Source organism: Brachionichthys hirsutus, chromosome 3 (assembly GCF_040956055.1).
Source record: "Brachionichthys hirsutus isolate HB-005 chromosome 3, CSIRO-AGI_Bhir_v1, whole genome shotgun sequence".
Lineage (NCBI taxonomy): Eukaryota > Metazoa > Chordata > Actinopteri > Lophiiformes > Brachionichthyidae > Brachionichthys > Brachionichthys hirsutus.
The window spans coordinates 7,723,214-7,746,038 of record NC_090899.1 but is presented as its reverse complement, the minus strand read 5'-3'; the positions used below and the strand labels follow the sequence as shown (position 1 = coordinate 7,746,038).

Genomic DNA, 22,825 nt, shown 5'->3' with positions numbered 1-22,825 from the left:
AGTTTTAGGGGACTTGCATTGATAATGTGCAACTGCCCCAAACAATAACCTTTGCTGCAATGCTCTCACTACTGCAACAGTTTAAAAAAGTATCTCACTCAATCACAAAACAGGGAGGAAAATATGCTGAATGGTGAAAAACCATAAAGTTGTAATTTAATGCGACAGGAAACCTTGTCAAAAAAAAAAAAATACAATTAAATACGATTTCACAACTCAATTCTAAAATTCAAACCATAACATTTGCTCCCCACATTATATAATGTAACTAAGAATATAAATGTTTACCTGAGTGGCAGTGGTTTGGAGCTTTTGAAGGCCGCTCCCAAGCCGGTTCATCTTCTGTTGGAGCTCAGCCCAGCTCTTCTCCAGGAGGCTTCTGTACAGGGTGATTTGCTGGAGAAAGCTCTTGGGGGTGGTGTAATTGTACCTCTTCTCATTGCGCTGGTATTTTTCACTTGCCTGGCTGACACTGGTGTGAGCGTAGGCCATGAAAAGACTGATGGATTCCTGGATGCCGGGCTGTAAAAATAAGCAGACAAGGGGGGAGGGGAGGGAGAAAGGGGTGAGTTGGATTGAGTAGCGTTTAATATCCACACCCTGATGGGGACTGAAATATTATCTTCATAAATTTTGAATTCATCTGCAACTTTTGCCATCTTACTTGGCTGGCCCTGACTTACTCAATCTGGAATTTGGGTGCAGCTAGCAGGAATGATGATGCTTTGAAACCTCTGTGAAAATAATATGTTTAGACTACTGACATGCAACTTGTAAAACTTGCCCACTGTTTACAATATCTCCGACTTCCACCAACTTGAAGCACATTGTCTACAGTGGCTGTTGTACTACATTCTAACTAGGTATCCATTACATGCTGGATGAAACAGACCCTCCATTAATCACAAAGTTAACAATCAATTAACATAAAAACAAATGAGCAGAGAATACCAAGATCAAATTTAACCATAACTCACAAAAAAAAAATGGTTAATGATCATGGAGCAAGCAGGAGAGAAAAAAAATCATTATTAATGAAGATCTGACATAATGCTTTTTGACAAAGTATTTGCCGCTGCAACTTGAAATAAGTTCTCATTGATTGCCCTTGTGTAGCAAATATTAATGGGTTGTGCAATTCTAGCTTTAAATAAATGATCACTTCATTTCTTGTTTCCTTGCCTCTTAAAGATAATCATCATTAATTACCAAAAATAAACAGCACTGTCTTCTTTTTTTAAAACTTTTCAGGATTATTAATTATTAATACAGAAAGAGTGTTTTCTAATTCCCATCCTGTAGCATCCTCCTCTAACTTTCTATTATTATGACTATACAGACATAACGGCTGATGTTAACAATCATCCTAATGGTCAATTTATCTGCCAATTACTTTTTCAAGAAACTTTCAAATTGAAAATTACACAATTTCCTACAGTTATAAGTCTTGTTGACATGCACATGGTTTTGTGAGAGCAGCAGTCCTAAACCATGTTTATCTGTTTTTATTAACAGCCAAAGAGCTGAGAATGATTGGTTGAATGCTGTTTTATACATACGAACTGCAAATAGTATTTCAATGCCACAAGCTTGTTCAACTAAGACACTTTTTTTTTGCAGCACAAGAACACTCACAGATAAACAGATCAGTACACATACACAAACAGTGGGAAGTAATAGTCTGGCAGATGCTCACGCATGTGATGACACCCCTTGGTTGTGACAGCTGTGCCTCCTTAGAGTGTCGTTATGTGCTTAATCACTCTTCACTCATTAACATAAATGATTCTAGGTTGTGATCGTTCCACCGCTATGATGGAAAACAATGATATGGCTGCACTCACTGCGAGTCTCGAGGCATGTGCTCAGCAATTTGTCAGCACCTCAGCAGAGAACTAATGATGAGGGATCTATGGACACGTTAATCCAGCTGCACTGTGGTTAAGAGATGCTCATTAAAGTCTAATTCAGTGTGCAATAAGGGAGCACATGGCAAACGGTGAAAAGACACTGTAATGTATGCCAGATGCATTTTTGACAGCCAGTACCCTTATTTTCAATATTATATGATTCAGAGAAGGAACCACATGCAAGCATTCTGAATTTGACTTTTAGGACCGGAGATAAAGTACTTTAAAAGCCTAACCTCGATGCTTTCAATCTCTTGGATGAACCTGTAGCTGACCGACTGCAGCGCTTCTGGAGTCCATGGATGGAACCAGTCAATGGTGGTGCATTGGATAAGAGCAGGGAATCGACGGGCCCTCACCCGAAGGGTGCTGCCCACTGGAGACAAACACAGTATCACCTATTAAGAAGAAGCAGATAGAAAAGAGTCACTTGAGCTGTACAAAAACAGACCTGAACAAATTCCCATGCAGCATGACAGCATTCTCATGTGTACATATGAAAATCAGCACGGATCATAGATATGACAGATGCATCCAAAAGGGAAACCATAACTGGCAGCAATCTGTGGGCCCACTTCCATCCACTTGGCTCGTGAACAAGGAGGAAACATTCCCAGTTGGCTGGACCAGACGGTGATGCTATACCAGACGTTCTGGTGCAAAGAGGTTTACTGTTTACTGAGGAAATATTTTTCTACAAGCAATAGGTTTCTCTTATCATGTGAACATTACAGTATTTTTAAAATAGGTGCTCTCATAAAAGTGAAATATTCTGAACAAGAAACATTAAGATGCTGACAAGAAAGCAGCACACATCAAACAGGGATTCCATATAACTGAAGATGCATTTAAAGAGAAATCCACTTGAGAATAGAGCACATTCAAATATGTCAATTAAATTATTTGGATTGCTGATGTTTAAAAAAGCTTTGGGATAATTCATCTGGGAGGAACTTTGAAAAAATAAACCGTGAGCTGATGTCGAACTCGGTGAAGAAAGAATTTCCAGCAGTGCTCCCTGCTGTCCAACAGTCCGATGGCTCGGACCTCAGGCTTCACATTCAGCACAATAGCTTCAATCTCTGCCTCGGTGAAGAGATCAGGAATTTCGCCTGAAGGAACAGGCACAATCACAATCACAGACTGACAAGCCATAGGGAGTACATTCCAAAATGATTGATGCGATTATTTTAAAATAGGCTACACACTACATTAATGAATACAGTTTTACTGCTCTGGAAACCGTAGGTATGTTAACAAACACAGTTGGAACTTTGGTCCTGACCTGATGCTAGTAAGTCATTAATAATGACCAGAAACCGCTCATCAGGTATCTGAGCGTCAGTCAGTAGCAGACACATTCGCTGGTTCTTCACACCAGTCCTGATGAATAAGTCTGCCAGATCCATCTAAACCAAACCATACATACCATAAACAGACACCGACTTTATAATGGCCACACTCATACAGAGTCCATTCATTTATTGCAAATGGTTCAATGATAATCAATGGACGCCACAAGGCTCCATGATAATGCTTTGATTTTTTTTTTAAAGAGGCTATTAAATGATTCAAGTGACAGAAGTGCTTCATCGATGAGATATTGAAACATTTTCCAGTGTTGTTAAATAATATCTGACGAGTAGTTCAGTCGGAAACAGAATGGAATTCCATCAATATCCAGATCTAGATACTCTATATGCAGAAGCCATTATTTGTATTAATGAGTGAAGGGTTTACATAAAGGTTGCACAATTTTTACAAGCACATTTTCTTCGGTTAAACTGGGTATATTTTTCTGTTGCCTGTAACCTATTACGAACATTAGTGGTTACCTTGAAGTCCTGGATGCTATAACCTTTACTCAGAGTCATTTGGAAGACTTCCACAGAAGATATATAGGCAGCAAGGCGAGCCAAGCTCTGCTTCCCACTTCCCCCGACCCCAACCAGTAAGCCATGTGCCCTCGGAGACATCAGGATACGGCAGATGCGACAGCTGGGAGCATAGAAAGTCTTTGTTGTACCATGGCAAATTTTTAACCAGACAAATATAATACATTTAAACCATAATTGATGATCTGCAACTAAACAAAGAAAATACCTATTTACAAATAAATAAAAACAAATAGTATATACCGCTACATCAACAGCTTGAATGCTTATAAATCATAAATTCATGAATTAAAATGCTGCTTTTCAAATTACTAGATGTTATTTAAGTCGATTTAGTGTCTTGGGTTGAATTTGATTTATTTTCACTGTTTTGAAAGTAAATGTTTAAATAGTTTACCAATCATTCCAATTATTATTCATTGTAATTAATATAAGAATCGGCTACACTTACACATGTTGCATTGCATCTTCAAACAGCACCAGATTCATGGTGGCATTAAGCTCATTGTAGCTCTCCAGAGCGTCTGTGAGGATGGACCTGAGCACAGACCAATCTGTAACAGGACTATAGGAGGCTTCATTGCCTATTTGGGTAAAGTGGCAATAGAGGAGGGGCTGCTTCATGACCTTATTGTCCTCTAATGCCTATAAAAGGACAAACACAATAAATCATTTAAATATTGTTGCCTGAAAGAGAGAGCAATTTATTATGTTTGTGCTGTTAATCACAATTTGCATTTTTTACCTCAAAGCATTCATGCACAGTCTCCATCTGGAGCTTATGGAAAAGCTGCAGATCCATGACATCTAGCAGTCTGTCTGAGTAAACTCTGCAGGACTCATGGAGCCACAAGAGAGCCAGGTCGGTGATCCCCTTCACATTCTCAGGCTCAGCAAAGAAGATGCCCTAAGTAAGGCATACAATTATATGAAATTACATTTTCCATTCAAAATCAAATAAAGAATTGCTCATTGCACTACCTGAAAGATGTTAGACAAGTCTCGCAGGTTAAATGCGTAGTGGAATTTTATGGCCGTTGGAAGAAAGCTGTGAACCATCTTGTGATGAAGCGCTATGGCAGCTTGGACCACAGCCACAGCACTCCTCTGAACCACCACACTGAAGAGCTGCTGCTTCAAGTGACCACAAAGAATCTGACCGAAGATTGACATCTGAGCCTCGAGTGATGGAAAATTCACCGCAAATACCGAGAACTGTCTCTGTAGAAATAAAACACAGCAGCGTAAATATTTGAACAACTTCCATCTGAACCCCTAATACAATACAATATAATACCCCTTCAAATACAACTTTGATTTATTTTCCAACATAGAGTATCATAAGATTGTCTTTGACTCTTCCTCGTTTTCATCAGCACAGGTCAGAGTCCTAGAGGGTGCAGCCTCCATTGTTTAAGGTGGCTCCCACATTCAACTTTGGCAATCCAATCCAACGAGCGCGCCAGTGGGAAATATTAAATATAATGCATTTCATGTAAAATGCTTGGTTGAACAGTTTGAAAGATTGCAACACTTAAAGCAAAACAGGTGAGTCAATTGGTAGTGAAAATAGACAGAGGGTACATGCTTCTTTTAATCCAGCCTCGGAAAAGTAAAGTAAGAGGGAAACAAACCTGTAGTCTGGGGTTAATATTAAAGCTCCCAGAAGTTGGATTCATACAGGCAACATACTGGGTATTGTGTATATCTTTTAGGGTCTGTTTCTGTCTGTCATACCTACAGAGTTGGGAAAAGAAAATGGAGTTTATTCTGCAGGACACGTCACAGTTTGGCAAATGTTTCCATGGTTTAAGGGGGTTTTCTCACCAGTGCCCATAATCCAGATGCTGGCGTATAAGTGTGTGGGGTTGCACTGTTCCATAATTGTCAACAGCTGGCATGTTCATGTCATCGATGAAGTAAACCATCCTTCTGTTCCCAACAGGGGAATAACTTCTGCCTGCTCTTTTCTCTAAGGGTTGCTCCAGAATTGCTACAAGAAAAGAAAACTGATTTGCCATCAACATAATTATACGTTTTGATTTTTTTTTTATCCTAAGCATATAAACTTTGGAAATACAAGGATATAATTTGACTATGGCTAAAGTTTGCTGAAACAGGTTTCTCTGCCTTTACTCTTTGTGAATCTGAACATTACCAGCAGATGGTGCTGCAGTTTGCTTGATACTAGTCTGTAGTATCAAAACTAGTCTGTAGTATCAAAACAACCTTAAAAAAAACAACTCACCCTGCAGCATCATAGAGGTGGTGTAGTAGTTGAAGAGTACTCTTTTTGTGATGTAACTCTCTGGCAGACAGTCTAGCATGTTCCTGACAAGTGTACTCTTTCCCACTCCAGCATTCCCAATGAGCATCAGGGGCTGTCTCTTCTCCAGCAACAAGTCCATGAAATAACGAAGACGCACAGTTTCTGACGTGTGTACCAGAACAGCCTGCAATCATAGAAACAGCAGGAAGACAGAAAAGAAACATGCATATTTATTCTGGGTTTTTTTTAAGTGTGATTTATTGACAGACATGTGTTCAGTGAATTGTATGTGATTTATAATTTATTGTATTTCCCCTGTACACCACAACTATTCTGTCATAATAGCATCATTTGCTCAGAACAAAGCGCTACTAATTACAGCTCAGCGAGAGCCTTTGGAGCATTCACAGCTGTACACAGGAGCATAAAGAAAGACAATAGAGCGTGGGTGATAGCTCAAGCGTTGTTGCTCATGCCTTCACCCCCACACAGTCTGGTATGGGGTGCAGTAGGTGGCAATCAGACACAGTGGAAAGCCTATCATCCATTCTAGCACCCCTGCCATAACCTCATGATGTGGCTTCACCCGCTCTTATTATGTTCACTGAAGCAGACATGCATTTTTAATATGGCTGTATTGTTCATTTGTGGTTATTTTTCTTTAAGAAGTTTAATTCTTATTTATCAAAATGCTTTGAAAAGTCTGCTTTTAAAGTTTCATGGAAGGTCCTCCTCTTTTGTTTTTAATAATACTTTATATACCGGTACTATTAACTGTGATTGCGTACAAGTAGATGGTACTCAGACGAAGTGGATTCTAGCACCGCTAAAATAACTTCATGATGTGACTGTATCCTGCCATATTGTGTCTGCTTAGACAATATTAATTTTATTATAGCTGTAATGTTCATCACTGGGCATTTTCTTTAAGGAATTTGCCTCCTTTATATCAAACAACTTTTTAAGGTCTGTTGAATTGTGAAGCTACATTGTGAGGTTACATGACAGGTCCCACTGCTCCATATTTATAGTTGCTTATATGCTCTTACGTGCAATGTTGTACATGTCTCCATTTCAAATGGAGGCACTGTATCACTCCAGGGCAGGAAGCGTTTGGTTTGAGGGTCAAGGTAGTAGTCAAACACAGTTCCTTGTGCTGGTAACTTCACAGTCTTCATTTCTTTGGTCCACCACTGACTGAACTCAACCCGGTAATCATGCAGCTGTGAAAATCATGAAATATAAATCATGCAATAATTCCCAATGTTCAGTAGACAACCCATCATTAGACCAAATGGCTGACAGTTAAACTCATCTTATGCTCAATCATGTGATACTCTTGATATGTCTCTCAACAAAAGACACAAGTTTGGTATCAGTCAAAAATAACTGTTGTGTTTTTAGCACCAAAGAATGAAAGCCTGACTGAAATACCGATACGTAAAATCATCATTGCACCATTCTCCTATCTATCCATTTAATTTTAAAGCAAAGTGAAACCTGATCTTGATGCAGTGCCCCACCAAAGGCCCAGATGCACGCAAAGGTGAAGTAGGTCTCGTAGAGCTCACGGGGAGAGTCCGATGGAATATTTTCTGGTATTAGAAGGCAGTCCAGCAAAGTGCAGAGTGTCTGCACAAACAGAAAATACTTGTTTCATTGTGTTTTACTGCATACAAAAATGGAAATAAATGCACTTTGTGTGCTTGTTTGTTGTTTACCTGAACAAGAGCATTTTCTGGAATAGGAGTGATTGTCTTGAAGCTGTTTCTCATCTGCTCTAGACAACGTGGAACATACTTTTCAAACAGTATGGTGAGGTGGGCCCTCTCTGTCTGGCGAGGTCGTTGGTCGATCCAGCTAGCAACGTACCTGATCAACAGTCCAAGAAATAAATGTATACTGTGATGCACCGTAAAGACTCAAGGCATGTAAAACCGACCTATGCACCACATGGCAGAATGGATAATGTTACGGCACTGCATTAAAAACCTTACAGATACTTGGATATGATGTGAGTACAGAATGCAACTCACGGGTTCCAGCCCACATCCTGGTTGTTAACGTAGAGAATTCCTGCTCTGGACACGGTGGCCGGAGTAGCCGTACTTAAGTGACTGATTTCAAACACCAGTCTCATGGAGGAAGTGAGAGGCACGCGTTCATTACTGGCCAGAGTCAGGACCTGAACGATGGTATGAAGCATCACAAATATCTTGGCATTAGAATGGTCAACATGTCAGACAAGACTCTACCCAAACGATAAGGAAAACACCCTCATATCTCATCTCATATCATTTAGGATATTCCACAGGCACAAGTATACTGTGACATGATTCATCACTCTGGAAAAAGACCTCCATTACCGTACTCACACTGCAGGAAGTGATTGTCAAAGGAGGGGGAGAGAAACATCTTTTTCTATCTATCCCACCTCAGTTGCCATGTGTTGTACAACAGTGTACGAGTGAACAGGAGGGAGGTACCTTGTTGTCATCCATCACTGTGTTGAGTGATTCAATCCACATCGGATCAATGTCTCCGTCCAACACAATCCACTTAGGGCCATTGTGGGAGATGTTAGCTTGCTCTCGCATCAGTGATGAAAACAAACCTGCACACAGAGAATGACGAGCATCAATAACAACTGAGATTACAAGGCACAAGTAGTGATTGCCCCTATTATCAATTATTACTGGTTCATATGTTCTAAATGTTGTTTCTCGGTTTACCATCTTTCCATTCTCGGGTTGCAGGATGGATAAAGCCAAACAGCTCATCTCTGTCTACTGCCTTCGGATTGAGGTCATTCCAGACAGGTTTCCTCTTCAGGTTCACATATGTTTTATGGAGAACCTTCAATATCTATTGAAAAAGAAAAATACCTGTTTTGTACCTTACAAAATCAAACTTATTCATGCTCAATAATTTAAGGTTGTAAAATTAAACCTGGCTTTTCCCAGTCCCAGCATTTCCAAGAACAAAGACAGAATGACGCACTGCCATTAGTTCCTCCAACTGCACCACCTGATAAAAAAAAAGAATTGCTTTTAAAAAAAGATTCTCATTCATTTTCAAGAAGATATGACCCACATCATTTAAAACCTTAAGAATGAATGTCTCCTCAGGCTGCAGTCGGAGCTCCACTGTGGTCTTTCGGACAGCCGTTTCAAATTCAGCGTCTCTCTCTCTCTCAACCTCCAGGCCCGGGAACAGATCTCCCAGCAGTCCCGAGAAGATAGTCACATCATCGGTCACAATCTTAGGCATGTTGAAGTCCCTCAGAGCACGCATTAGCACCTGGGAAGTACAGTGCAGTTACGAATATTCGAGACAGTCCATCCTTCTCTTGTTGTTGTGAATTAAAACCCATACAAAACTCACCTGTTCCTCAGATTTAGTTTTGTCTTTTCTTCTCAGCACCCCTGCCACCACCAGAACAGATTTGATGGCACGCAGCCCCCAATCATAGTGATCCTAAAGGGAAAACAGGAAACAATACATAACTGTGTATGCAAAAAATCCTATCAAACAATAGTACTAAGATTTATTTAATCATGCCATACACCCCCATGCTCCTCAGGTATTGCTGAAAATATGTAATATCATTCAGTCTGTCCTACCTGCTGGGAGAGCTGTTCTTTACAAAGAGAGTAAAGACTCTTGAATTTCTTGGCTAACACCTTGGCACCACGGAAGCCCTCTGTGACCAGCATTATCTCACAAATAAGCTGCGTGTCAGGCACCACCATGGCACAGGGTCTACAGTGGGACATGAGCACAGAGTGAATTTAATGCAGAGAAAAGCTCACCTTTTAAATGTCACTCTGTCTTACCTGAATAGAGCCTTAAGGTTCTCAGGCAGCTCTGTCCTGCCTGTATACCCGGGGTTCATAGTGATGAAGATCCCCACAGAGGACTTCAAGACAATGTCTTTATCCAAGAACAGAAACCTGTGAAGTTGCACAGAGAGTCAACTCATTTATTCTTTCAGCTTAAAATATTCCTTCATGCAGGCTTTATGGCTTACCTCTCCTTTTTACAGCGAATAGCGTCTTGTATAGCTTTGACCTGCATTGCTACAACTGACAGAACATCCACAGCAATGCGATTGAACTCATCAAAGCATCCCCATGCTCCAGTTTGGGCCAGACCCTTGTAGATATTTCCAATAGACTGAACAGAAGACAAAACACATATATATATATTTAGTATTTGAATTTTCATTTTTTACTCAAAAATCCTCTGACCAATGGGAAATAGTAATGAATTGTCAGCAACATTTCACACCTTATAGTCCATCTGTTCAGAACAGTTGAAGATGTATACCATGACACCCAAGGCCATGCCAAGATCCTTCGTTGTCTCAGTCTTCCCTGTTCCAGCAGGCCCTGCTGGGGCTCCACTCATGTTCAAATGGAGTGACTGAGTTAAGGTGATGTAGCACCTAAAAGTGGAAACAGGACATGTTGTTTAGCAGTGCAAACTTTACATGCATAAAATGAAAGCAGCAGGCTTACCTGTCTGTCAGGGGAGTAATAACTAGACGAGGCTTATTCCCAAGATATTCATATGAGTAAAGGAACTGGGCGTCACAGATGTTAACAAAGCAGTGATGCTCCTGCTCGTACCAGCAATGCCGGAGCTGAGAAAGCCATGGGAAGGCCTGTGAGGTGGTGACCTGTGGGTGCAGAGGGCACTGCTTTAAAACTATGTCAAGGATATCATACTGTATGTCACTAAAAATATCGATACCCGTGAGTATCTGTATATTACGCTATGTCATACTAAATGGACAGTATCACAATAGTTATTCATTTCTCCTTGTCAATATGCTACCTTAGGTACAATAGACCAGCAGATAAAATCATGACAATAAATAGTTTAAATTATATTATGTCATCTTGCCTTAAAGTCTGTATTTTAGACACATTAAAAATTACAAATGTTAGAGTGGCAGAAGGTTTATTTCTTCTTGTCAGGTTTGTTTATTCAGATTTTTAGAAAATATATTTTTCTTGTTGCTATTTCTATGTTGTAAAACAAAATTGGAATGTTGCCATTATATTCCGGTTAGAACCACAACTATATGATTAGTCAAAGGTGTTAGTGTCCCAAGATTACCTCAGACAGACATTACCTTTTGGGCAATGAGGTTGGAAACAATGTCTCTAGCATGGACATCAATGGTGCATATTGTCATGATCTTCTGCCTGTCACCTGGGCTCAGTTCCCCCAGTAACATATGAATCAATAAGTTCAGTTGAGATATCTGCAGAAAATTTGAAAAAAAATTATATTTGTACAATTCATACATGAAACTAAACTGGCAGCAATAAAAAAAAAAAACATACAAAATTCCTGTCTCACTAAGTATTCAAGTGAGTAAAACTTCAGTCTTGCAGTCTTGTTTTCTTGTTTTAACTAAAATGTCACTAAATGCCTACATTTGTCACTGCTTCTGCATGACAGCAGATCCAATCAGTGAGATAGCGCGAATAAGGGGAAAGATTATCCAAAGAGCAGCCAAGGACATGCCAACCTCAAATTGTGCTGATGAAACTGACAAGACTGATAATACTCCCGTGAGCACGTCTCCCACAGCGGCACAACAAACTCAGCTCAGGACACTGAGTGATTATGAAAAATGTGTCCATCAACTTAAGCAGTTGTCACTTCACTCAAAGGTTACACACAAATCAATGTCTTGTAATGCTATCCTTACATGAAATATATAGTGTAAAAATGTCGAAATGAACTCAAATTAAAGCAGAAACTTTCCCATAATATGAAATTGTTACCTTGAAAATGCATATTTACTCAGTTTGTACATTAAATGTGGTAATTATATAATGAAATGTTTACGTATACATTATGAAAGTTTTGAGGCCATGGGTTGTCATGGTTGTGTAATAAACCTAATGTTAATCCTTGCAAATATTCTACTTGATCATTCTTATTTTAAAATACTGTGAGCATTTAGATAATATATTCAAAATGCTACACAGCATTTACAGCTAAATATTGCGGAAGCTTTGCTCTTAAAATGAACAAGATGCATAAATATATTGCTCATATTTTACTGATGTTTTTTTATACATATACAGAATAAATCATACAATTATTACAATATACCTGTTTCTTGTTGTAGTCCTTCAGTGCAGACTCAAATCCTTCCTGCAGTCTTCTAAAAACAAGCTCCATATCATTGCTCCACCAGACCTGAGATCCAGTAAGTGCCACCTGGGCAGGGAAATCAAGTATCCACTGCTCTCTGGGCCTGTCCTCGTACACAGACACGGCCTCAGACAGGTGACCCCTGATGCATTCTTTCATTGACCTCTCCAGAAACGCAAGCCATGTTTCCACCTAATTTCAAGTTTTTTTTTTAAAACATTAGGTTATTTCATGCAACTATGATAGCTGATTCAGTTTCATGAGCATCAGTGGAGTCTTACCGGCCCAAGACAGCGACATTCAGTCTGGAATGGGACATATTCCCTCTCCTTGCTGTACATGCCCAGGGCAACTTTAGGATTATCCATTTGATCGTTTTTGGCAAACTCAAGATCTGACATGTTGTCAAATAATTTTGAGAGATGGGCAGTCACCTAAAAAATATAGTTTTTACTACAGAGTACTGAAATGGTGACACGGGGTAAATAATAATAATAATAACAACAATATCATATACCTCCCTTGGATGGCTCCCTTTGGAAAGGATGTCCAACAAATCTGCAGATGAAATAAAGTAGAATCGGGGAAAGGCAAGTCTCTTTGTCTCCAGATATTCAGCAAGAGCTTTTTCACACAGTGTCAGTCTGTTAAAATAGAAGATGGAAATCATGAGCACAAAGCATCAAAAAGGAAACCGTATAATGAAAGTAACAAAAGTAAAGCGAGAGACTATGAACCTTTTTAGTAGATCTTCTAACTTCTCAAATAGAAAAGGCCTGTTTGTGGCTTCAATGACATTTTTTGTCAAAGCAATATCCAACATTAACTCCTAAGGGAATGAAAATCTCCATGGTTACAATTATGATATATATGACTTTATATTACTTCATTAATGACATGGGTGCAAACCTGAAATTCTGCATCTATTGCTTGGAATCTGTACGCATCTGCAGGCAGCTGTTGGGAGATATCATCAAAACCTTTGAAAATGCTTTCCAGGTTGGTCCATGTCCTTTGGACCGCCATCCAGACCATCAGCACAGCGTCAGCCAAAGTCAGCTGCTTCTGAAGTTGCACCACTTGGAACAGGAAGTGATCCACATGTTTGCTCTGAAAGATGCCTTGGAGCTGAACCTTGTGGATAAAAACACGGAGACATGAATTTGGTTGAATGCAAAAATCTAGACCAAACTATCACATAATCTGTGGCAACAGTTAGAATTGGTCATCTTGACTCATTACAAATGTCAGTTTAAGGTTACATATTGAACTGCAACAGCATGCCAGGCCATAATTAAGCCTGGTTACGCAAAAATGGAGGCACTAAAGTGGCAAGACTTCTAATTGCTGCCCCCAGCCTCCCATGCATCTGGTATACATGTACAAAGTCTGGTGCAACACAACAATAGCCTGTGTCCTACAGCAGCTATAAATCTACGGGCTCAATAGGGACCTCTCTATTTTCAGTTGAGCTGTTAGACAGTCAGACGGTGCAGCCCCTTTCTGGATACTCATCTCTATTCACCCTAACAAATCATTACTGCTCCCAGACAACTGATCTTGAGAATTGGCTCTTGTGCTTTAGAACCATTAAACATTTTGCATTGCCAATATAGATCACACACGTAGTCTGAAATAGTATAAATAGCAGTAATTTAGATATTTACCTGGTGATCTTCAAGAATTTCCATCAGTTCGTCGTCACATTCAAGCTGTGGCACAGAGTTTTGGTAACGGCATTCATATGAAAGTTCCAGTGACTCCCATGTTTGACTTATTTGTGTCACAACCTGGTTTAAGAAAATAATGAACAGCATAATGGTAACATTTCTGAATATAAACAGTCTTAACAAATAAACAAATATATGTATATGTTACTGACCAATAAGAAATCATGCACCCACAAATTAGACGAGTTTAGTTTCAAACGTTTTTAGATGGTGTCCCCTTTTGACAAATAGCACTTCTTGGGAAAATTAAACCCAATGTATTATGTGAAAAATGCATCGTCACAAGATTAAAACTTAGAGGTTTGGATGGTATTATCAGGGAAACAACTGAGCCAAACATGAAAAATCCAAACTTGACATCTAAACCTATGAGGATCTGTACCCTATTTATAATATATTACACTGTAAGGACCATCTATATATATATTATTATTAACATTATTCATTGTCCATCAAAATAGAAAGCAAAGACTATTTATTAAAAGTGTGCAAGAAAGTTATAGTTTGTGTCCTGCAACCCTTTAATTAAGCACAGAGAAAAAAGTTAAACCTTTTCCAGAAATGTTGAGTGGTCCAGTATGTGTTTTGTTTTGTATAAATAACTGGATATTTTCATTGAACTAAACAAAACATAAATGCATTGATAACTGAGGAGGGACCTTCTCTATGGCCATTTCTTTGACCGCCTTATCCACTATGTTGCAAACGTCATCTTCCATTAAATAGAGCTTCAGAGACAAGAGGTCTTCCAAGGTGGTGCTGTCAGTCACATTGAAATCCATCTATTTAAAGAAAATACTGTTGTAAAGCAAAGTCTCAGATTTAGATAATGTCAGGAAATGCGTGCTGCTCTATGTATGCACCTGTGTTGCTCTAATTAGCTGCACCCAGTGGCGTTCTCTTATTGCCTCATTCTGTAGCTGACTCACGGCCCGCAGTGACGCCAACAGGTTCTTGACATAAAGGTCTAATCCAAAATACACATCCCAACATCGAGCCTCTTTGTCAAGCTTCCGTATGTCCTGCAGGTAAATAAACATAATTAGATATTTGGGGCATCTGTTACAAAACAGCGATGCTGCATGACAGCGAGACAGCAGGAGAGATGTGCTGGTGTAATGTAGCACCGTTTGCGACCTCACCATAGCAAAACGCCTTAATTCTGCATCCATCTGGCCCACGCTTATCTGCCTCCATTTGGTCATTGTGTAGTTTTCCACACTGCTCTGAATAGATAAAGATGAGTTCTGAGGGGGTCAATGGGCTGAGGAGGCTTAATGGGAGCATTCAGAGGCAACAGGGTCTTCAAAGAATCAATGGCATCCTAGTGAGGTTTATTGAGTTGCTGTGGTTTTGCAGTCGAGCGTTGAAGCATTTAGCTGTACAGTATTTCGATTTAATAATGACATTAAGTACACAAAATACATTTAGCCACTTACCTGCACCACCACCACAATATCCCACAGTTCTTTGAGGGTCGCCATCTCTCGTCTGCAGAGTTTGATTTCTTTGTAGTCTGGAGTAGTAACATCAAAGAGATTTGTGGAAACGTGCAGCGCCGCTAACTCTTTCTCCATGTCTCGGATTGCTTCTTCAAACTAGAAAAAAAGAACAATCGTTATTTAAAGTAAACAGCAGGAGGCTATTTCAATACTGTAATCAACTCCTACTTTGTCCAGACTGATGTAGGGAGGCACTGCACCGTAACTGAAAAGCTCAGATGTTCTGAACATTTCCCGGAATTTAAATTGCTTTGCCTGAAAAATAGATTTGACACTTAAATGGTCCTCACACTGGTGTATACAATATTTCTGATATATAATTTCACTAAAATGAAACACTAAAGTGACTTATCACCTCAAATGTCATGCATTGTTTTCGTAATAGCAGCACTTCTGCATTCTGCACGGTGGCTACATCATGCCTCACTTTTAAGGCCAGTTTTTTGGCCCCACTCCATATCTCAGGAAGTTCCTACAGAGAGAAGTGTTTTCAATTCCCACAGTTAACATGAAGTCATTTCGTCCTCGAAAGGAGAAGACAGCAGGAGCACCAACAAGTTATTTCCCTTACCTCCAGCTGGGAATAGACTTGGTGTGGTATGATCACTCCATATTGTTCTAGGAGGGTTATTGTGTCTCTGAGAGGCGCAAACATTTTGTCAGTGACGTCTTGTCTTTCTCTGACAGCCGACAGGAGTCTCATCACTCCAACCAGCCCACCGTGGTTTTCTTTGACTAGAGGCTGTCCTAGCCCTTCAGCAGTCACTCGGACAAAGTTCTGCAGCTCGTCGAGACTGGAAGAGAATACATGCAGAGTGAGAAATAACATTTCAGTTTGTTCTGCATTGAATGCCCATGCAAAAATCCAATGTACCTGTTAGTTACATATGAGAGGAGATGTTCTTTAAAAAGCCAGCTCCATTTCTTTAATGTGTTTAGGAGGCTCCCTTTAAACAATCGAATGTCCACCCGGAACCAACCATTGAACACTGTGAAGTCCTCAAGTTTGGAGATTTCGGCATGAAGATGCTCATAATTATCTATCTGTAAAATGAAGACCACAGCAAAGATTGCAATTATACCTTCAGAATTATATGGAAAAGTACTATTTCTAACAATCATTCTACCTGTTCTTTGAAGTTATCAATTGTAGGCGGACTATCGGGGCGTGCGCCTGCTCCATATGCCGCCATCTCTTCAGGTGTGAGTATGCATCCGTACCGGAGGAACTGGCTGAGAAGCTCAGCCCTGTTATCTTGCCAGAGATTGGCGTAGCAGTCAAATGCTCTCCGGTAATTTATTGCTTTCTTGAGGACATTCTCCACTCGCTCCATAATGTCATGTCTCAGGTCCAACAAATCTAGCATGTGATCCATTACATCCTGTAGGAGTTATATTACATAACATGTAACATGAGGAAGAGTCCATAGTTGTAAAGGAATACTCTATAACGAGTTTATAAAGATAAGCACAAAAGGGGAAGACATTTTGCATCTCAAATCGACTCTTACTCTTATCTATCCACTATCACATATAGGGCTGTCACACTAATTATGTTATTGACTCATCCAATGATAAATGGATGAGTCAATTTTAAATATTATTGATTGATTGATTGATGTATAATAAAATAAATGAAGCCACAATCTTGATACTTTCTGCTTGTCTTTGTATGTATTTAAAGCAATTTGTTTTTTACAGAATTAGGGAGTCAATTCAATGCTTTGATTTTGTTATGTGGTTCTATGTCATTTCCATCCATCCAATTTCTTGTAGACAAGACGATGGTCTACAATAAAATAAAATAGAATAATTAAACCTCCCATTGACTGAGGAACTGCAATATTTTTTGGGGTTTTAATGCCAAAATCTGCTCCTCTACCTGGTAGCTCTCCATGCCAAGATGAGCAGCAACTCTGTTGACATTCAGTGAAGTTTGGAATACATCTCCAACCAGTCCTTCTATGAGTTCATAGAGGCTGTCCCCTGCATCTTTTTCCAGTAAGGGGAGAAAGACCATTCCTGTGCTGCTTAGCAACAACCGTGCCTCAAACAAAGGTGTTTGGTTTGGCCATGATTCCATGTTCTCTGTAAAGAACTGGAGCGAGTTTCTAATGTAGCTGAAGAGCCCCTCCACAACCATGTCGTCCACAAACTCCAGGTAAGACTGCCACGAGTCTGACGAAGATCCAGAGCGGAAAAGGACCATATTCTCCTGATACAATTAAAAGATAGGAAAATTATGGTGAGCACAAATATTGTCAGCTTTACCTGATCAATTCTTATTTCTAAGGATAGTGCAGAAGAACGTCACAAACTAACAATAGAAAAAGAGCTGAACTGATTAAGTGTACACAAAATAGATTACATTTTAATTTATCTTATCTGCATTATTGTATAAAGGAATAATGAATTCAAAGACACACAAGTGCAAACTGTTAAATTAATTAGACATGGCATACGTTTGAATTTCCTGTGTTCAGAGTTCCTTTACATTTTACAATTGGATGAATATTCATGATGTCTCTATCACAAGGTTTTGGAATAATTCAATATATTCAATAATTCGGTCCATTTCAAGTTGTTTACATACAAAACAATTTTTTTTGAACATATAAAAATGATTCTTGTCAGAAATCCTGCCACATTCACCTGTACCAGCTTGTGGATACGGTCTCCATCCTTCTTTGTGGAGTTGTACGTCTTGTTGACACGGTCGTCCCTGTCCTCTGGCTGTATGAGCATCCCTTTCTTGTGGTCCTTTCTGCAAAACATGGTCTGTTTGCTCCATCCTTTCATAATTAACTGGATGGCTTCACAGTTTTCCTTGGCCCTGCTAACCCGATATGCAAGGTCATGGACCACGCCTTTGGTGGTACTGATGAAGGCCCAGCAGTCTGGATCCTGCCATGTCAGTTCACACTCTGCTCTTGTCAACTGCAGGTCAATGGCATCAAGCTCAGCACTTATAAGGGGGCGTTCCACCGATAGCATGGTCTGTCTTAGCCTGTTGTACCATTGTACCACAAGCTGCAGACTGCTAACATACTGGAAAAATGCAGGAAATAAGAAAATACGTAGTTCAAAGGTAGATTATGTAAAGAAAATTGATGGTAAGTGAACTCATAAAGTAATATGTTAGATTCTTACCTTTGTGAACATGAAACGTTTATCAAAAACAGTCAATGCAGCTGCAGGGATGTTGATCTGACTGAGAGTTTGAATGTACATAACATCTTTCAAGACTTCAGTCAGCTAAGGGGTGAATGGAAATAGTGGTTAACTTGCATTTGTGTCCAAGCTTTTCCAAGTTATCAAAACTGTAAGCTATATTAGAAGATAATATTTAACATCGGTAGAAATGTGACCCATTTATTGCTCTTTAGGTTGCAGGGACACTGTAGTATTTACCTTTGGGTTGAAGTTGACTGAGATCAGGTCAGATGTATTTCTGGATAGAAGGGGCTGATTCAGGTTGATCAGGCACATCTGCTCCAAACCATTACACCAGTCAGAATATATTCCCTCCTCATATTGGTCCAGGCACCTCAACATCTGAGTGTACATGCAGTACTCCTTCTCCAGCTCTATACCTTTTCCAGGGCTATATAAGAAGATCAAATAAATAAATGCATAATTGAGACCTTGCACCTTACTAGCAATCTCTTTTCCTGTCTGTTTATCTTTCTATCTATGTATTGTAACAAATTCATTGATTTGCTTGACACAGTCGCTTGTTTTTACGCACATGTCAAACAGTAATCTGATTTTTTCCCAAGGTGTTTGAATGCGTTCTCTGAGCATTTTTGCCCACTTCAATGCTCCAGATGTGCGAGTCATGTTTTTACTCAGCCCGCTGTCCATCTGCAAAGAGAGTACAGAAAAAGCATTTGCTGAACCAGCAAAATGTGCATTGATTACTTATAATTTATATTTCATGTGTTTTCCAGTACCTGAATGAGCTGGCATTCAAACAAACTTTTACATTTTTCCAGCTCTTCAATGAAATACTGCTGCAGTAGAACGAAGTTAGGACTGAATATCTGTCCAATTTTTCTTCTTTCCAAGAAGGGCCCGACAATGGTAAGTAGCTTAAAGGCAAAACAAAGATGTTGGTGTCCTGCTTGATAGCCTTGTCACTCTCTATCCACTCAACCATCACTCTGTTACCGGTCTTGCGTACCTTAAATGCTGATTCCAGGCCAGAGCAGTCCTTAAAGGCCATGCAGAGGACGTTGGCAAAGCGGCATTCAAAGTCCACAATCCTCACTTTGAAATCCTTGTACTCGCTGTCAAATGCCTTATAAGAAAAAAAATGTTTAAGAGTAGTTAATGATGGACACAAGTATAAAGTGAGCCTGGGCCTGAGATTGCATAATTTATAGTTGATGGAACAAACATCACACATTTGTTTGTGGACTACTGCTTAGAGGCCTTGAGTTTGGCATTATGGTCATCACCATATTGATTTGCCTTTTTCTTTTTTGATTTTGTCTTTTGTCTTGTGAATACAACTGGAGTGAACCACCAACATCTCAAAATGCAAGCCGAGGAAGCTGTTAAAGCCATCCACTGAATTCCATTTCACGGTGTATATCATTTAGTAAATCTGTCATGTCGCTTTTTAGAAATAGTGTTTCAGTCAGGCTCTAGTCTGAAAGTTTATTATGTTGGCAACATTGGGGGGGAGGGAAAGCTATATTAACCACAAAAAATATATATAACACCTCACTTGCTGCAGCTCTCACCATGTGGATAAGAGGAAAATGCAATAAATACAGAACACTTGCAATCCAATGCAATGAATGGGTATAAGAGCATGAAGGATCACACACTTTGATTGTAGCTACCCATAGTAATATTTTCAAAAAATATGTAAATGTGAAAAAACTAAAAACATTTCACCTTGGACTGTAAGTCCAATGGGCTGCTTTCACTGCGCTTCAATGTTTGCCAGTTATTATTGAACTCTCTGAAAATCAGAACAGCATGCTCGCTATAGAGCTTGCCGTTAAGTCCACCAAATTCCAGCTTCTCCATCCTCTGAAAGTCCAGTATAATTTCTGCAAAGTCCTGCAAAGATTGCATACTGTAAAAAGAACCAACGCCACATAATATTGAGACGTAACAAAAACCAATTGCTCTCACCTCCAGCTGTAGCATTCGATTAAGGAACTGGTTGAAATGAGAGAAAATCATGGCTGATGGGAAATCCCAGGGTGCGTGTTTCACATGGTTTGCCAAACGCTTCCTCTGGATCTGGTAGCTGTCTCTGAAACATCCAAAGACCTTTATCACCTTCCTCACCTTTTGCATAATTTCCTCTGTGTCCTCTTTGAGGAGATCCTTGGACAGGTATGTGGAAGCCTAAAATGCAGATATTTTTACCTGTTATTTGGCCACGCAAACAAGAAATGTCTAAAATCAAAATATTTCTAACCAACCTGTTCAATCAGCATGTTGCAAAGTTCTTGCAGTAACACCACAATGTGTGCCGGTCTTTGATAAGATTGGCAATTGGTCCAAATAAGGAACAGAGTGTGGAACAGTGCAGGGATGTATGTCTCAAAGTGGGGAAATCCTATCTCTTCCAGTAGAGACAGTTGTGCATCTAGTGGCTGCAGGTGGAGGTCTATGTCCTGGGCTTCTTGGAGTGCTTTTGGTTGAGAACATTGTTTTAATAAAAAATAAAATCAGTTTAGGCATATCATAAATTTGTGTGCAAAATACAGCATTTCTTCTTTGTTTAATCTTACCATCAGATACCTTTCCAATTAGAGCCTTGATTGCTGGATGATAGCTGCTATCCATCATCTCCAACATTTTTTCCATCTTCTGCACAATTGGACTCTGAAGCTATAAATGAAAACCAAACACTGTAACAGATTGTGGAACAACCGGAGATGAAATATTAATTCCTTATTTTACTAACGATTCAAAGGGAAAGGGTCAGACACCTGATGATAGATGTTCTGCATATTGCTCTTCCTCGAAGTCCAAAACTTCAACTCTGCTTTGGGCCCAGGATTACTGCCTGTCATAATTTGGTCTGATGAATCCTCCTTTAAAATTTTCTGGATCAGACTGGTCCAGTTGATGACAAGGGTCTCCATGACATGGGACAGTGCCCTGTCATGGTTATTGTACCTGCAGTGTGACAAAGTTTTGTCCATACTTTTATCCTGACTTACTACAGATCCACCAAGACTCTTATCAATAATCAAAAGAAAGATGTAGGATATGCATTTTCTTACATTTCACAGGTGTTGTATGCATTTTCTATCCAATCTGTCACAGTTGGGATAGGTAGAACTGTTTTCCCGACAACCTGCCCTCGTACAAATAACATCCTATGACACACGCGCTCAACGTGTTGAACGATGTCTGCAGACATGAGGCGTGGCCACATCAGGTGATTTTTGTTGTTTGACAGCAATGGAACACACACCTTGTAAAGAAGCATAGACTTCATTCACAAAGGACTTAGACTGGCAAGCTAGAAATCTGCATAACAAAAATAATTGACAGCATGCTGATTTTAGGAGACAGGCGTATAATGGAGGATAAAACAATCACCTCCTCGACTGCGCCCGACAGCTGCAGTAACGGTGATGGAGACAGAAGGCCAAAAAGCAGATGTTCCGTGTAGTTTTCAACACTGACTGTAGCAACTGACTTTTTGAGAATATAGATCTGCTTGTCTTGGTCATCAGGTGATGCCTAAAACAAAGATGTGTTACCTCCAAGCAATTACGTTTAGCCAGATGTCCTTGAACGCGTTATGTCATTTTGAAGATGAAGCTACTTTACACTAGCATGCATTGATGGTGACGCAACGGCCATACCTCATAAGAAGCAGTCAAACGACATTTTTTTGATGATGAGAAATATATAACAGACTCCCTGTCAAAGAAGTCTTTCAGGACAGTCTGAAACTCCTCGTCGACGGCAGACTTCTCCCACGCTTGTCCGTCAATTTGCAGCAACTCAACAACCTTTCTCTCGACAAACTTAACTCTGATGTCGTCCAGAAAAGAAGCAACATTTTCGTCGTCGGACATGATGAAATGTACGGCACGGAAATGTAATAGCTCCTCACCCTAGCGCCCCCATTTCAAACCTAAAACTCCAAGTTAAAGTAGTTTGAAGCTACTAGTACTGTCTTCAAAGAAGACTCACATCGAGCTTTACAGTTCTGGGGGCGGGTCAGCATTCGGTTACTTAGCAACAGCCCCCCATCCTTAATCACTGTCGGGAATGTCCTGTGTGTTTGAACGCTAAATCTTAAGCAAATGAACTTTGTTTAAGGGTATTTTTCTCCAGCTTTAAGTACAAGCTCACT

The 22,825-nt window shown here is 39.7% G+C and overlaps 1 protein-coding gene across 1 annotated transcript in view; it reads right to left on the bottom strand.

The window, feature by feature from the left end:
• Positions 1-22,544, bottom strand: part of si:dkey-233k19.3 (dynein axonemal heavy chain 11) — a 35,059-nt gene extending 12,515 nt beyond the window's left edge. Inside the window, exons 1-56 of the mRNA XM_068756955.1 lie at positions 22,316-22,544; positions 22,060-22,184; positions 21,738-21,931; positions 21,441-21,630; positions 21,240-21,339; positions 20,928-21,139; positions 20,632-20,850; positions 20,389-20,556; positions 19,667-19,783; positions 19,437-19,574; positions 19,232-19,347; positions 18,895-19,087; positions 18,634-18,738; positions 18,136-18,531; positions 17,366-17,698; positions 16,611-16,865; positions 16,358-16,527; positions 16,055-16,277; positions 15,839-15,955; positions 15,652-15,738; positions 15,421-15,579; positions 15,124-15,207; positions 14,845-15,003; positions 14,641-14,763; positions 13,919-14,041; positions 13,161-13,385; positions 12,989-13,080; positions 12,769-12,895; positions 12,533-12,685; positions 12,210-12,443; positions 11,215-11,346; positions 10,595-10,755; positions 10,365-10,521; positions 10,105-10,250; positions 9,911-10,027; positions 9,698-9,836; positions 9,459-9,551; positions 9,180-9,374; positions 9,024-9,101; positions 8,807-8,939; positions 8,561-8,688; positions 8,111-8,259; positions 7,796-7,946; positions 7,575-7,706; positions 7,124-7,297; positions 6,054-6,258; positions 5,633-5,798; positions 5,440-5,542; positions 4,787-5,026; positions 4,551-4,712; positions 4,257-4,450; positions 3,746-3,908; positions 3,196-3,319; positions 2,880-3,022; positions 2,147-2,308; positions 289-522 (exon numbers count right to left, since the gene is read on the bottom strand). Of these exons, the coding sequence (XP_068613056.1) occupies positions 289-522; positions 2,147-2,308; positions 2,880-3,022; positions 3,196-3,319; positions 3,746-3,908; positions 4,257-4,450; positions 4,551-4,712; positions 4,787-5,026; positions 5,440-5,542; positions 5,633-5,798; positions 6,054-6,258; positions 7,124-7,297; positions 7,575-7,706; positions 7,796-7,946; positions 8,111-8,259; positions 8,561-8,688; positions 8,807-8,939; positions 9,024-9,101; positions 9,180-9,374; positions 9,459-9,551; positions 9,698-9,836; positions 9,911-10,027; positions 10,105-10,250; positions 10,365-10,521; positions 10,595-10,755; positions 11,215-11,346; positions 12,210-12,443; positions 12,533-12,685; positions 12,769-12,895; positions 12,989-13,080; positions 13,161-13,385; positions 13,919-14,041; positions 14,641-14,763; positions 14,845-15,003; positions 15,124-15,207; positions 15,421-15,579; positions 15,652-15,738; positions 15,839-15,955; positions 16,055-16,277; positions 16,358-16,527; positions 16,611-16,865; positions 17,366-17,698; positions 18,136-18,531; positions 18,634-18,738; positions 18,895-19,087; positions 19,232-19,347; positions 19,437-19,574; positions 19,667-19,783; positions 20,389-20,556; positions 20,632-20,850; positions 20,928-21,139; positions 21,240-21,339; positions 21,441-21,630; positions 21,738-21,931; positions 22,060-22,184; positions 22,316-22,544 (9,147 nt within the window). The remainder of the gene's footprint in view (positions 1-288; positions 523-2,146; positions 2,309-2,879; positions 3,023-3,195; positions 3,320-3,745; positions 3,909-4,256; positions 4,451-4,550; positions 4,713-4,786; positions 5,027-5,439; positions 5,543-5,632; positions 5,799-6,053; positions 6,259-7,123; positions 7,298-7,574; positions 7,707-7,795; positions 7,947-8,110; positions 8,260-8,560; positions 8,689-8,806; positions 8,940-9,023; positions 9,102-9,179; positions 9,375-9,458; positions 9,552-9,697; positions 9,837-9,910; positions 10,028-10,104; positions 10,251-10,364; positions 10,522-10,594; positions 10,756-11,214; positions 11,347-12,209; positions 12,444-12,532; positions 12,686-12,768; positions 12,896-12,988; positions 13,081-13,160; positions 13,386-13,918; positions 14,042-14,640; positions 14,764-14,844; positions 15,004-15,123; positions 15,208-15,420; positions 15,580-15,651; positions 15,739-15,838; positions 15,956-16,054; positions 16,278-16,357; positions 16,528-16,610; positions 16,866-17,365; positions 17,699-18,135; positions 18,532-18,633; positions 18,739-18,894; positions 19,088-19,231; positions 19,348-19,436; positions 19,575-19,666; positions 19,784-20,388; positions 20,557-20,631; positions 20,851-20,927; positions 21,140-21,239; positions 21,340-21,440; positions 21,631-21,737; positions 21,932-22,059; positions 22,185-22,315) is intronic.
• Positions 22,545-22,825: the final 281 nt, after the last annotated feature.